This window comes from Leucoraja erinacea, chromosome 16, assembly GCF_028641065.1.
Source record: "Leucoraja erinacea ecotype New England chromosome 16, Leri_hhj_1, whole genome shotgun sequence".
Taxonomy (NCBI): Eukaryota; Metazoa; Chordata; class Chondrichthyes; order Rajiformes; family Rajidae; genus Leucoraja; species Leucoraja erinaceus.
Genome location: NC_073392.1, coordinates 15,856,366 through 15,869,691, shown reverse-complemented (window position 1 = coordinate 15,869,691; position 13,326 = coordinate 15,856,366). Strand labels below are relative to the sequence as shown.

The window sequence follows — 13,326 nt, the reverse complement described above, 5'->3', positions numbered from 1 at the left end:
TCTTGAGAAGCTCAAATCATTCATTAGACTGGTCTTTGTGGACTTCTCTAGCGCCTTTAACTCCATGCAACCTCACCTGATGGGACGAAAACTGCTTCAGATGGATGTCAACCCACACCTGATCCTCTGGATTCTCTCATTCTTGACAGATAGACACCAGAGGGTCCGAGTCAACGGTCACCTCAGTTCATCCAAGACTCCACAGGAGCCCCACAAGGCTCTGTAATCTCACCGGTTCTGTACACACTATACACAAACGACTACAGGAGCAATAACCCAGGTATAACATACATTAAATACTCTGATGACACTGTGATCATGGACACCACCAACTCACAGGGACAGCTACCGTCTGAGATGGACATTTTTGCAGAGTGATGTAGGCAGAACTGCCTTGACCTCAATACCTCCAAAACAAAGGAGTTGGTTGTTGACTTCCGTAAAGGTCCTTCCATCACACCCACTCTGTTAGTCAACAACCAGCCAATAGAAAGGATCGAGTCATACAGTCACCTTGGGACAATGATCACAAACTCACCTTCCAACTAAACAGTGAAACTATATTTTCTAAGTGTCAGCAGCGCCTCTTTTTCCTGAGGAAACTCTGCAGACTTCAGGTTCACCAGTCAGTCCTGACGGCTTTTTACAAATGTTTCATTGAATCAGTAATAACCTTCAATGTGTCAGCCTGGTTTGGGTCACTATCCAAAATCCATCGCAGCCCACTAAACAAAATCATATCAATGAGAGTAAAATAATCGGACTGGAGCAGGAACGACCGATCAGTATTTACAATAGAAGGACTAAACTAAAAGGAACAAAAATAGCCTCAGACACCACTCACTCACTGCACAGCCAATACAGTCTTCTACCCTCAGGCCAGAGATACAGGTCACTCACATTCAGGACTAAGAGAGCCATGTCGAGTTTCGTGCCTGCATCCATTAGACTCATGAATAGTTGATCTATTTATTTATTCATTTATTTATTTATATATACATTTTTAACATTATTTTAATGTTTTTATTGCCTATTCTTCATGTATTGTGCTTTGCAAGTTTTACCTACTGACCACTGTTGGACTGCTGGTATGTGATGTGTATGATATATGGTGTTGTGTTGCTGGGTATGTGAACAGACCCTTTAAGGGAACAACAGCAACTGAACAATTTGCAGCAGTGTCGAGCGCCAATCCGCTGCCTGAGCCACTGGTTCACAAACAAGCAGTAACTCCACAGGGCAAGGCAGGGAACAAGGATAAGGCAGGAGCTCTCTGAGAAACGCCGGCAGTTTGCATCAGGCCGTCCGCTGTCCACATCAGCCAAGCTTTCCTTCGCTTGCCAAGCCGGGCAAAATGACTCCGCTTTTAAGTTGCCCGGCAGGACTTTAGGCGCCCATTGGCACCTGGGCAACCGTTAATTTCGAGCTCTGCATAGAGTACTCTGCACCAAGATGTTCTAATCTGCTTCCATTTTCCCACTTCTCATCCTAAACACTGTACCTTTTTAGTTTGAATTTCATTACACATGACAACCACAAGAAATGAATTGAGAGGGAAAGAAATACAATACCACTCTTCAGTCAATCATTAAAACAGGCATGTAAATATTATAATTATCTGCTGTTTAATATATTCTTTGTCATGAGCATTCGGCCACCTCTGAGCAGATCGAAAAAGATTGGATTCCATGGTAATATGGAATATCTGACAAACTTATGCAAGATAGCACAGCAGAGAATATAATTCATACTGACAGCTGGGTTAACTGTGAGTTGATGTTTCAAAGCCTGGATTAACTAGTAAATCTCATACAGGGACCGGCATGTGAGGATGTCCCTTGGATTGTCAGCTGAAGTCAGTTATAAAACAAAGTCCAATCTGTTTCTCACAATACCTCAACTTGCATGGAACACATGTTTCTCCATATTAACAAAAGCTTCACTCATTTACATTTGTAAATTTATTTCCAGGAGATCATTGACAATTTCACACTAACAAAAAAGATAAGTAATTACGTAGAAGCCTATTTGTTTTCTGTTACAAAGTAACTGTTTCGATAACAAATATTAAAAATCTCATTGGTGAGGAGACCCTATATAACTAATTTGATTTGAAATACGAAAATTATGGGCATTAAGTTAGAATAAGTTCTGATTTCACTGATAGTACTTGCCTCTGTGGTTCATAAACACAAATGTTTGGGCATCTGCAGTAAATCATGCAAATTATACCTTCCGCAGATCACTGTTATACGGCAATCAAGAACGCATATCGCTTTGTTCCCCGAGCGGGTCTGGGTCTCTCTAATCATTGTCTTGTTCACCTTATTCTGACCTTCAGGCAGAAACTAAAAGCTGCTCAGCTTGTGGTCAGAACAACGAAAAGGTGGACAAGCGAGGGCATTGACAACCTACAATCCTGCTTTGACTGCACGGATCGGAATGTGTTCAGGGAAGCAACCACAAGCCTCGATGAGTATACGGACACTGTATCATCATATGTCAGCTTTTGCGAGGACAGTTGCATTCCAACTAAGAAACGGACATGGTTCAACAACATCAAGCCCTGGTTCATTGCAGAACTCAGACAGCTCCGACGGTCTAAAGAGGAGGCCTACAGTAGCGGGGATGTAGCCCTCTTCAGGCAGGCCAAGTACAAGCTGAGAAGAGGAATCAGAGCTGCCAAGGAAAGGTACTCTGAGAAGTCGAGGAGCAAGTTCACAGCTAGTGACTCTTCATCAGTTTGGAAGGGCTTGCTAGAAATTGCCAGCTACAAGAGGAAAGCCCCCTGCTCTTTGGAATTACAGCAGGTTTGAAAATCAGAAACGTAACCCTGGTACCCCCTCCCCAACCAACACAGCCAGACCTTCCCATTCACCACTTCACATCTACTTAAGGCAAGACTCCAGTATGAAAAAACTGGACCATTTCCCACCCCAACCAACACTTCACACCCACTCACAGCCCAACCTCAGTCTGCAAAGACTGTGCCTTTCTACACCCACCCCCCCCTCCAATGACCAATTCACACTCAATCACCCACACCCTCTGTGCTGCACAACATAACTTATCCAATATCAACAATAAAAATAGAGGAGGTGGAGAGGCTTTTCAGAGGACAAAAGAGCCGGAAATCTCCAGGACCTGACAATGTTTCCCCCTCTATTCTTAAGCTCTGTGCCAAAATGCTGGCACCGGTCTATACAGACATTTTTAACCAGTCCCTGCAAACATGTACTGACCCTGCCTGCTTCAAAGTCTCCACTATTGTCCCTGTACCCAAAAAGCCAAGGATTGCGTGTCTTAATGACTACAGGCATGTCGCACTGACCTCTGTAGTCATGAAGACACTCGAAAGGCTTGTGCTGGCCAAGCTGAAAAAAATATCACAATCTCCCTGCTGGACCCTCTGCAGTTTGCATATATAGATCTGTAGATGATGCGGTCAACCTGGGCCAATAGATCTGTGGATGATGCGGTCAACCTGGGCCTGCACTTCATCCTGCAGCACCTAGACCGCCAGGGGACCTATGTGAGGATCCTGTTTGTTGATTTTAGCTCTGCATTCAACACCATTGTGCCAGAGCTACTACACTCCAAACTTTCCGAGTTGACTGTGCCTGAATCCCTCGGTCAGTGGATCACCAGCTTCCTGACAGACAGGAAGCAGCATGTGAGGCTGGGAAAGCACATCTCGGACATGCAAACACTCAGCATAGGAGCATCGCAAGGCTGCGTACTCTCTCCTCTCCTCTACTCTCTCTACACCAAGGACTGCACCTCCACAGACACCTCTGTCAAGCTTCTCAAGTTTGTGGATGACACAAGCCTGATTGGACTGATCCAGGATGGGGAGGAATCTGCCTACAAACAGGAAGTGTCACAGCTGGCGTCCTGGTGCCGTAGCAACAACCTAAAGCTCAATGCTCTTAAGTCAGTGGAATTGATTGTAGACTTTAGGAGAGCTCCCCCTCCCCTCACCCCACTCACCATCAACAACACCACAGTCACATCTGTGGAGTCTTTTAAGTTCCTGGGAACCATCATCACCAAGGACCTTAAGTGGGGGGCTACCATCGACTCCACAGTCAAAAAGGCACAACAGAGGATGTACTTCCTGCGGCAGCTGAGGAAGCACAATCTGCCACAGGCAATGATGGTCCAATTCTACACGGCCATCGTAGAGTCTGTTCTCACCTTCTCCATCATGGTCTGGTTTGGCTCAGCCACCAAGCACGACACCTGGAGGCTGCAGCGAATCGTCCGATCAGCAGAGAAGATTATTGGCTGCAACCTTCCCTCCATTGATGAACTGTACACTGCAACGGCCAGGAAGCGAATGGGCAAGATCATCTCTGACCCCTCTCACCATGGCCACAAACTCTTTGAATCACTTCCCTCTGGAAGGCAACTCCGGACTGTCAAAGCTGCCACAGCCAGACATAAAAACTGTTTTTATCCACGAGTAGTTGCTCTTCTCAACAGCCAAAAATCTGTAGCCTCCCTTAGATCTGGTATTTTGTTGGTTCATATGCTTGATCAATGGTGTTTTATCATTAATGTTTTATTATTATTAATGTTTAGTGTTTTCTGAGTCATTCGTAACTGTCACTGTATGTCATGTTGTTACTTGTGGGTGGAGCACCAAGGCAAATTCCTTGTATGTGAATACATGGCCAATAAACGTACTTACTTACAAATGTTTGGACATCTGCAGTAAATCATGCAAATTAGAACTCCCGCCTCTAAAACAGGTGCCGATCTGACCCTCATTGCGACTTCTGAGAGCAACTCGTTAACTGGAGCCCGGGCTGCCTGTGCAAGAAATGCAAGTTTCGCTGTAAATATAATTTAAGTTTCTAGCAGCCCATGATGCTCTCGATACATGGAAGGGGTATAATTAGTCGACAGTGGTGTATGTTGTATCATTATTACGTGACCTTTGGTGGTCCGGCGAAACGGATAACCCAGCAAGGCTTTAGAACCAAGAGTGCAAAAAAAAACTATAAATAAATAGACAGTGGTGGACCTATACTTCTATCAAGTCTCCCCTCAACTTCTAGTATTCCAGATAAAACAATCCAAGTCCCACTTCCTGTATCTGAAACCCTCTAATCCAGAGGGCATTTGAGTAAACCTCCTCAGTACCCTCTCCAAAGTTTCCACATCATTCCTATAATGGGGTAACCAGAACTGCACACAATACTCCAAATGTGGCCTAAGCAAAGTCAAATAGAACTACATCATGACTTTTTGACTTGCCCCCTGGCAATTAAGTCAAGCATACAATATGCCTTCTTTGCCATCCTATCTATTTGTGCTGCCACCTTTAGTGAGCGATGAACTTGGATTCCAAAATCCCTCTGAACAAATGAATAAGATTATTGGCCAAGTATTCACATACAAGGAATTTGCCTTGTTGCTCCGCCCGCAAATGACAACAACATAGTGACAGTTTGGAATGACATATAAAATATTAAACATTAATAAAACACTATTGATTAAACATGTGATTATAATAACATCAATGCTGATCTTGCCATTAACTGTATAAACTGTATATGAGGTATAAGCTGTTTTAACTGTTTATAGGACAACCCTCTCATAGCAGAAATTAGCTTTGTGAATTTCCTTTGAATTGTCTTCGATGCTTCAATAAGACAATACATTCTAATCAAAATCACAATGATCTCCTGATTGTGATCAAAGGAAAGATTTCCTGAACCCTTTCACTGTCATCGGCCTATGACACATCTGACCATAACATCTTTCTCCAGTGCCTCTTCTTCACTATCCAGTCGAAATGGAACTGTGTGACTGTAGCCCAATCTTATCTGTCAAGTTAAGGGATAGGAATTTCAAGTAATTTAGTGTTCAAGTAGTCTAGCACCAAACATCTTGAATACTCCATCTAACTGCAGAGCAATATTATAAATGTAAAATCTCTTTCAAATACCATAATATAAATGTGGCATATAATCAAACAATAGGTTGAGTAGGTAACATTCAGTTTCAGGTAAATGATCATCAATCACTCAGCCACAAAGCGTGCATCACCACTGAACCAAAGCACTTGACACCTGGAATTAATCACTTTTAATCATTCAGTTGCAGCCCCTAGAAAATTGCTCAGCAAACAGAAACCTACCATTTGCTTTTATGATGTTATGCCCATTTAGGTTGTAATCATTCTCAAGTCTCGTGTGCTATAAAATGCATCATGTACTTAACCACAAAATTAGTGCTAATCACTGAGGACACAAGTACTCAAATCCATCTCAAATTTAGTCATAGTCTGATGTGGTTTCTCTACCCACTCCTATTTTTCCCACTCCTTTATTCGTCAACCAAAATGACTTTGCTCACTACTCATCTAAACATGGCCACTCAATGAAATAAATTACAAGCAAGGCAGAATGCTCTTGCTCTCCAAGCTCCATCTCAAAAACATCTCTCAACCCTTAAGGATCTTCTGACTCCCTTTATGCATTCAGCATTGAACATTATATTCTTTTAATTAATTATTAGGAAGATAATTTTTGTCTTAAGGAAGATAAAGATTTAGTCTCCATAATTAACTTCATTTTCTAGTCTAGCTGTAGATGTTTCCTTTTTCCTATCTGTTTGCAAACCTGGCATCTCTTTTCACATGTAGCACAGCCATTTAAACTTCTAACACGTTGTGATCTCATATTCTTTACTTAACAAAGATGCAAATGTTATTATCTCACATCCTTTAACTGAAACTCTAATCCATACCTAGTTTTCAATGTTTCAATTGTCTCTTAAGTGGCCTCACACATGCCCTTCGTCAAGCTGAGACCATCTAAGCTCCACGGTCCATATCTTAGCACCAAACCTAATTCACCCATTACATCGGTGCTATATTAAGCTAACATTAAAAATCTCATCAAGGATTTCAAAAAACTTTATTAAGTTTCCCTCTTTCCAGTTCAGAACCCTCTTCCAAGCCTACTGAATTCCAGAATGACGTATTACATTTCCCCAGATTGTAGGACGTAGATCCAGCCATTTGGCCACAATTGAAGTCAGAAGATATCTTAAATACAAGGAACTGCAGATGTTGGCGCACAAAAAAGGTGTTGGAGTAACTCAGCAGGTCATGCAGCATTTCTGGAGAATATGCAAACTTGGCATCTCTTTTCACCTGTAGCTGAGGCTTCTAATTGAGCTGAATTATTCCAGTACTTTGTGTCTATATCTAATCGTTGTTCCTTTAGATATTCAAGATTATACTAGAGAAGCTCAAATTCTCACATCTGTCACATCATTGGGAAACGGAAGCCTTTGCAAAGAAAGATGCTGATTTGTACTATACAGATAGAGATTACTTTAGAGGATAAGTTATTTTTCTTCCTGTTCACACAGGGATTGCAATGAAATATACAATCAATTTAAAGATCTTCACCAACACTACTCTGAATTAATCTCTCAACAAACTTCAGATTCAATCAGCTTTCCAGGGACATAGTCCCAAAATACCTCTAAAATGTGTCTCTTAGCTGTGAATTACACTACAGTGCTGACACTACTTATACTAGTCAAGGGAATGGAACCAATTGTTTCAATGCAAAATGTTTTCTATCTTGGTGCTTTATCATTATTTGTCACCTATACACCTACTGGGAATTTATAGCAGCTTTGCAGCAGCTTCTTGCACACAATATGTTTCATAAAACACTGGGCACGGAGGAAAACCCGATGTTGTCACTTCACAAAGAAACAGCTCATATAGAAAGGTATTTTGACAATATGTTACTCTAAGTGTTAAGAAGAAAGATTGTCAATTTTTTTCCAGGTCAATAATCTCTATGTTCAAAAATATTCTCAACCGGTCTCACAGCAGCAGGAGACATAGAAAACAGATACTGCCTGACTTGCTGGATATTTCCATCCTTTTGAGTTTCTCTTCCAAATTTGAATAAGTTCCTGGCACTTTAGTTTGCTTTACAACTTGATGGATTTTGCAGTTTGTCATAAACCAATTTTAATAAATGCTTTATGTCAGTACTATTCTGCCAATTTTGATCTCAAATGAATTGCTTTCTGCTCATTTGTACAATAACTTTTAATTATTACTTACTACAGCAATGCAGAATATTGTTCACTTTGTTTTCTTTAAAAAGCCATCAATTTAGTCCATCTTCTCTATGTTGGGTCTCGCACCAAACAATCAATCCCATTCATCTATTTATATACGTGTGATTTATCCACTTGCAAATATATATAAACTTTCCAAACTATCCCAATCTTGCCACACCCTACACTTTACAGTGCCCAATTAGAACCTACCAACAAGCATACATTTGGAAGGTGGATAGAATCTTAAGCCCCTGTCCCACTTACGTGTCCTTGGCACGCTAATTACGCGACCTCGTGATCGCGTAGGGGGCTATGGTCCCACGCAGGTCGTGCGCGACTTCATGTGTCCGCACAGCCGTCTGGAGCTCGTGTCGTCATTTGAAGATGGACACAAAATGCTTGAGGAACTCAGTGGGACCGGCAGCATCTCTGGAGAGAAGCAATGGATGACGTTTCGGTTCGAGACTCTTCTTCAGTTTGAAAGAATGGTCTTGACCCGAAACGTCATCCATTCCTTCTCTCCAGAGATGCTGCCGGTCCCGCTGAGTTACTCCAGCATTTTGTGTCTATCTTAAATTTTCTTGGCCCCGCTCTGGGAGTAGAAGTGGGGGCGGTTCCGGACCGCAACGGCCGTGTGCCCCAGGCCGAGTTCGGGGACCATTTGCCTGCATCTGTTGCTGTTGGAGGTGAGATGTTGCGTCGCGCCTGGATCTTGGGCCTGTCCCACTTTGGCCGTCAGTTACGCGACAGGCCAGTGGCGCGCCAAGATTTTGTTTGCTACAAAAGTTCGGAGTGCTGCGCGATATCGCGCACAACTCCATACTCCTTCGCGCTTCTCAGTGGGACCGGCCCCATGCGGCCACACGATGCACGTGCACCTCAACACGTAAGTGGGACAGGGCCTTAAAGCATCCATTAAAAACCCACAGTCTCGCATCCAGTACCCAAGGTCAGGATGATCATTAAAGAAGTACTATGCTACCTTACCACCCCCCCCCCACATACATCCAGAACCATTCCATGATACAATTTAGTGCGTGCCTTGCTATGCTGTGTATAAGTGCATGTAGCCTTATCCAATACCAAAAGTGATACATTGAATTAAGCATCTCTGGTTAGAGGGAAGGTCCATCCTGTAAATTATACTGCTTGGTAGGCATCATGTGCTTTAGCTTAACAGTTCCCTAAATTGATAGCTCTTACCATCATTTCCCATTGGATTTGCTGCAATCTTCTCATCAATAACAAATGTCTTTGATTATTACATTTATTTTGTACATCTATCCTGGCCAGAAGCATTTCTTCTCTGCCAACTAAAGTAAATTAAGGTGCCACTTCTAACTATCACTTTCCCCATGATGAATTTCACACCTCTCTATTTATTGAGCCATTTATTGATTTAACGTTATTTGTTCCACTGCTGTGATCTCCAATTCCATACATATACACCCATCTTTATGGCATCTATGTTTCAAAACGTTGAACGCAACCTTTTAAAGATTAATAAAAGCCAACTTCAACACCTACCCCTCAAAAAATGATTTTCAGTTCCAAAATCTGGAAGATTACACCACACGTCTTATTTTTAAGAATGAAGAAACAATACCCAATGAAACCTGATTCTATCATGTCTTAAACCTGAAAATTTAAGAGTTGCACTAGCATGATAGTATGTTTGTGAGTGACAATGACAGGCATACTTTGAAATATGGCTGAATTTCAAGTATCTTTGCATGAGGATTTCCATCGCTTGCAGGAGTGGGACAACAAATCCATCACCCCTAACAAAATCACTTCAGTAAATATCCACATGAATTCCCAAGTCTAATGCAAAACACAGTGGTGATTAAAGTCATATTTTATTGTAGGACAAATTGATTTATAATGGTATAAAGCTAAAACAAAAGTTTTACATTTCTAAACCATTCAGTTTTGTGGACATTCTGTCTTAAACCAATATTTGTTCCAAATTATAAATACTTCTAGTTCAATAATTCAGTGACTTTACTGGAGTTTTACCATTAGTCAGGTATGCTTATTTGGTCAGCCTAGAATCTATCGCAAGAAGGAATATTTTCAGGGATAGATGCAATGTATACAGTATACATCAGGCAACTAAAATTCTATACGAATATACAAAAATACTTGATGTATGATATTGTAATTTCTCACATATTTACAAATATTTCCATAATCTCAACTAATTTTCTAATTATCCTGCACATATACGGAGCACATTGCAATGAACATATGAAGGTTCTCAAATCATTTAAGAATAAAACTGAAATAAATCAGTTTTAATTTGTTCATAGTTATTTCTCACTCTAGTTTAAAAGTCTTTACTACCAAAGTAGATCAGAAAAAAAACAATTACGATCAACTCATCTACAATTCTTTAAATTGACAACAATCTAGGACATCTGAATACCACAATTATGTCGGGTCACTTATCTAATTGACAATATTCGCTCCCTAATGGGTTGTGATTTATAATTGTATAATACAAAATATTATGGTATTTAAGGTTTTCTGAATTATTCTTACCTCTATCAGATGCGGAGTTGGATTGAAGCCACACAAGTTGCACACTTGGACTTTGCATTCAGTGCAGTTGTTAAAGTTGGGGGACTGACCTGATCCCACGTTCAGTTCTGTTTTACATAGTGGGCACAATACTTTGGGCTTGGCTACTTTCTGTTGAATAACCGGCTCTGGTTTTCCTTGTTTAAATGAAGAGACATCTCCAGTTTTAATTTGAATTCCTGGAATCGAACCCTGTAACTTTGAACTTATTTCTGTGCTTTGATCACTGAAAACTATTTTTGGAGCCTGCTTAGCTGATGACCCTTTGGCGGGTGATTGTTGACTTGGTGGAGTCTGTTCTGGCTGTGTGGATATTAGATTTGTAGCCTGGTTTAAAAGTGAAGTTCCAAACCCAAAGAGTTTACCAGTTATGCCCTCCTGGTCTTGGGGTATACTGGTGGGGCCAGCTTGTGTTCTTGCCGGTGAGCCATCTGCTGTTTTCCTCTGTTCTGCAACGGGAGGCTTAGTTTGCTGACTCTGACCGATAGGCCGGGTTGCCTCTGTTTGGCCAACAGGCTTTGGTTGACCATGAAGGTGTGGTTGAGATTGATCAGGTGCTGACCCTCGCTGCTCACTCTGACTCGGTTGAATCTTGGTCTCAGGTCTGCTCTGCACATCAGATGGCACTTTTGGAAGTTCCCTTTTTACCGGAGTGGTCCTTCCTTTTTGGGGGATATGGTCTGATTGAGACTGCCTCAGCACATTTGCTTGTGGTTCTGCTTTGGGCTGGTGTGATGGAGAGTGTAGCTGCTGATGACTCTTGGAGCGTGGTGCAGTCGTCATGTCCATTCCCAGTGCTCTCTGCATCTGACAGTTTAAGCACAACCATTCCTCTACCTATAAAACAAATTAATGTTTCGTTAGACCATCTGAAATAATAGTGAAACTTTTGTATTGTAAAAGCACTGTAAATGTAACTATATGGAGCAGTTCCTTCAGTTTCAACTCACTCAATAGAGGAAATTTGGCCATAATACAGCTGAGTTCCATGTTCATTGTTAAATAATGCTTTTAACAATCGCCTGGGTTATGTCCAAATGTCCTCTGTTGAATGAATGCAAACTGAAGAAACTGCTCCACTTCAAGTAGAACTCTAATCCATTTGCGCAACCAGTGCTTCTGTACCATTTCATTCAAGGGTCATTTCCCAACAACGGAGAATCACCCAAGATATATTCATGTAGAAAAATCATAAAAAGGCAGCATCGCCAAGGACTGCTCTCACCCCAACCATGGACTGTTTACCCTCCTACCATCCGGGAGGCGCTACAGGTCTCTCCGTTGCCGAACCAGCAGGTCGAGGAACAGCTTCTTTCCAGCGGCTGTCACTCTACTCAACAACGTACCTCGGTGACTGCCAATCACCACCCCCCCCCCCCGGACACTTATTATTATTTATTCAAATCGTTTGCTATGTCGCTCTTCCAGGGAGATGCTAAATGCATTTTGTTGTCTCTGTACTGTACACTGACAATGACAATTAAAATTGAATCTGAATCTGAATCTGAATCTGATAGCTTAAGACACCAAATGTCCCCAAAATAATCTGTATATTTTTTGCTCACAAGGTGCCCTTCCCAAAACAGTAAATACATCCATTTGATTTTTTTTTTATACTGAGAATGCTTTTGTCTTGTGGTGCAATGTATTTTCAATCAACAAATCGGGCTCCTCAGCACCAGATATCACAAGGCTCGCTTGCATAAAACCAACAGTCATCCATAGCTTAGTCACATAAATTGCAAAGATTACACTTTTATAAAAAATAATCAAGTCAATAGTAGGAATGAAAGAGTTGTAAAGAGTTGGGTAGGTCTTATTTTTTTTTTTAAATGTTTAGCTGACAACGAAGCAAGTTAATTCAACAGCAATGAGAAAACAATCACCAAATTAGCACAATTATTGTCCAATTTGCTGCAGCAATTAATTTAGCAAGAATTTGCTTCTAGTATGAATTTAGAAACAGCAGAACTTGAATGCACTCTAATAGAATGATTGTGAAGCCATTGTTCTCGATAAACAAGAAAACAGATGACAAATTCTGGGAATATGTGAAAAAAATCACTGCAAACATTAATTTGGTAATTCTGCATCAGGACATGGACGGTAAAACAAATGGAAAATCAAAAATACTGCTAATGTTGGAAGCCTGAAATTTAAAAAGTTAATATTGGGAAAAAGTAAGGGTCAGATAGTATCCATAGCATGAAAAGACAATTAATGTTTCTGGTCTGGGACCCAATATGGAACTGAGAAACAAAAGCAAATTATTTTAGGTGAAACATCGAACTGTAGATGCTGGTTTATACAACACAAAAGTGCAAGAGTAACTCAGCAGAGTTACACCAACACTTCGATGATTTAAAAAAAAAGTTATTCTAGATAGCAGAAGGAACAATGAGTGAAAAAATGGGACAATTAAGATCAGATCAAGCTTCCTTGTCCATGTAATTTATTCTTAATGTTGCATAGTTTGTGTAATATTGCATTGTTTGACTACACAATAAAAATCAGAAAGGAATAGGAAGGCAAACCAAAATGGCCAAAAAGAAAGAGTAAGTTATCTAAAGTTGGAGAATTCACTGCACTCCTGCCCTGGCAGAAGATTAAATGTCCCTTGAGTTTGGGTTGGGCCACGTT

At 41.0% G+C, this 13,326-nt stretch overlaps 1 protein-coding gene across 1 annotated transcript in view; it reads right to left on the bottom strand.

Annotated features, from left to right (window-relative positions):
* LOC129704543 (protein bassoon-like) overlaps nucleotides 1-13,326 on the bottom strand; it is a 304,297-nt gene that overhangs the window by 241,436 nt on the left and 49,535 nt on the right. The window contains exon 3 of the mRNA XM_055647724.1: nucleotides 10,648-11,523. Within this exon, the coding sequence (XP_055503699.1) occupies nucleotides 10,648-11,523 (876 nt within the window). The remainder of the gene's footprint in view (nucleotides 1-10,647; nucleotides 11,524-13,326) is intronic.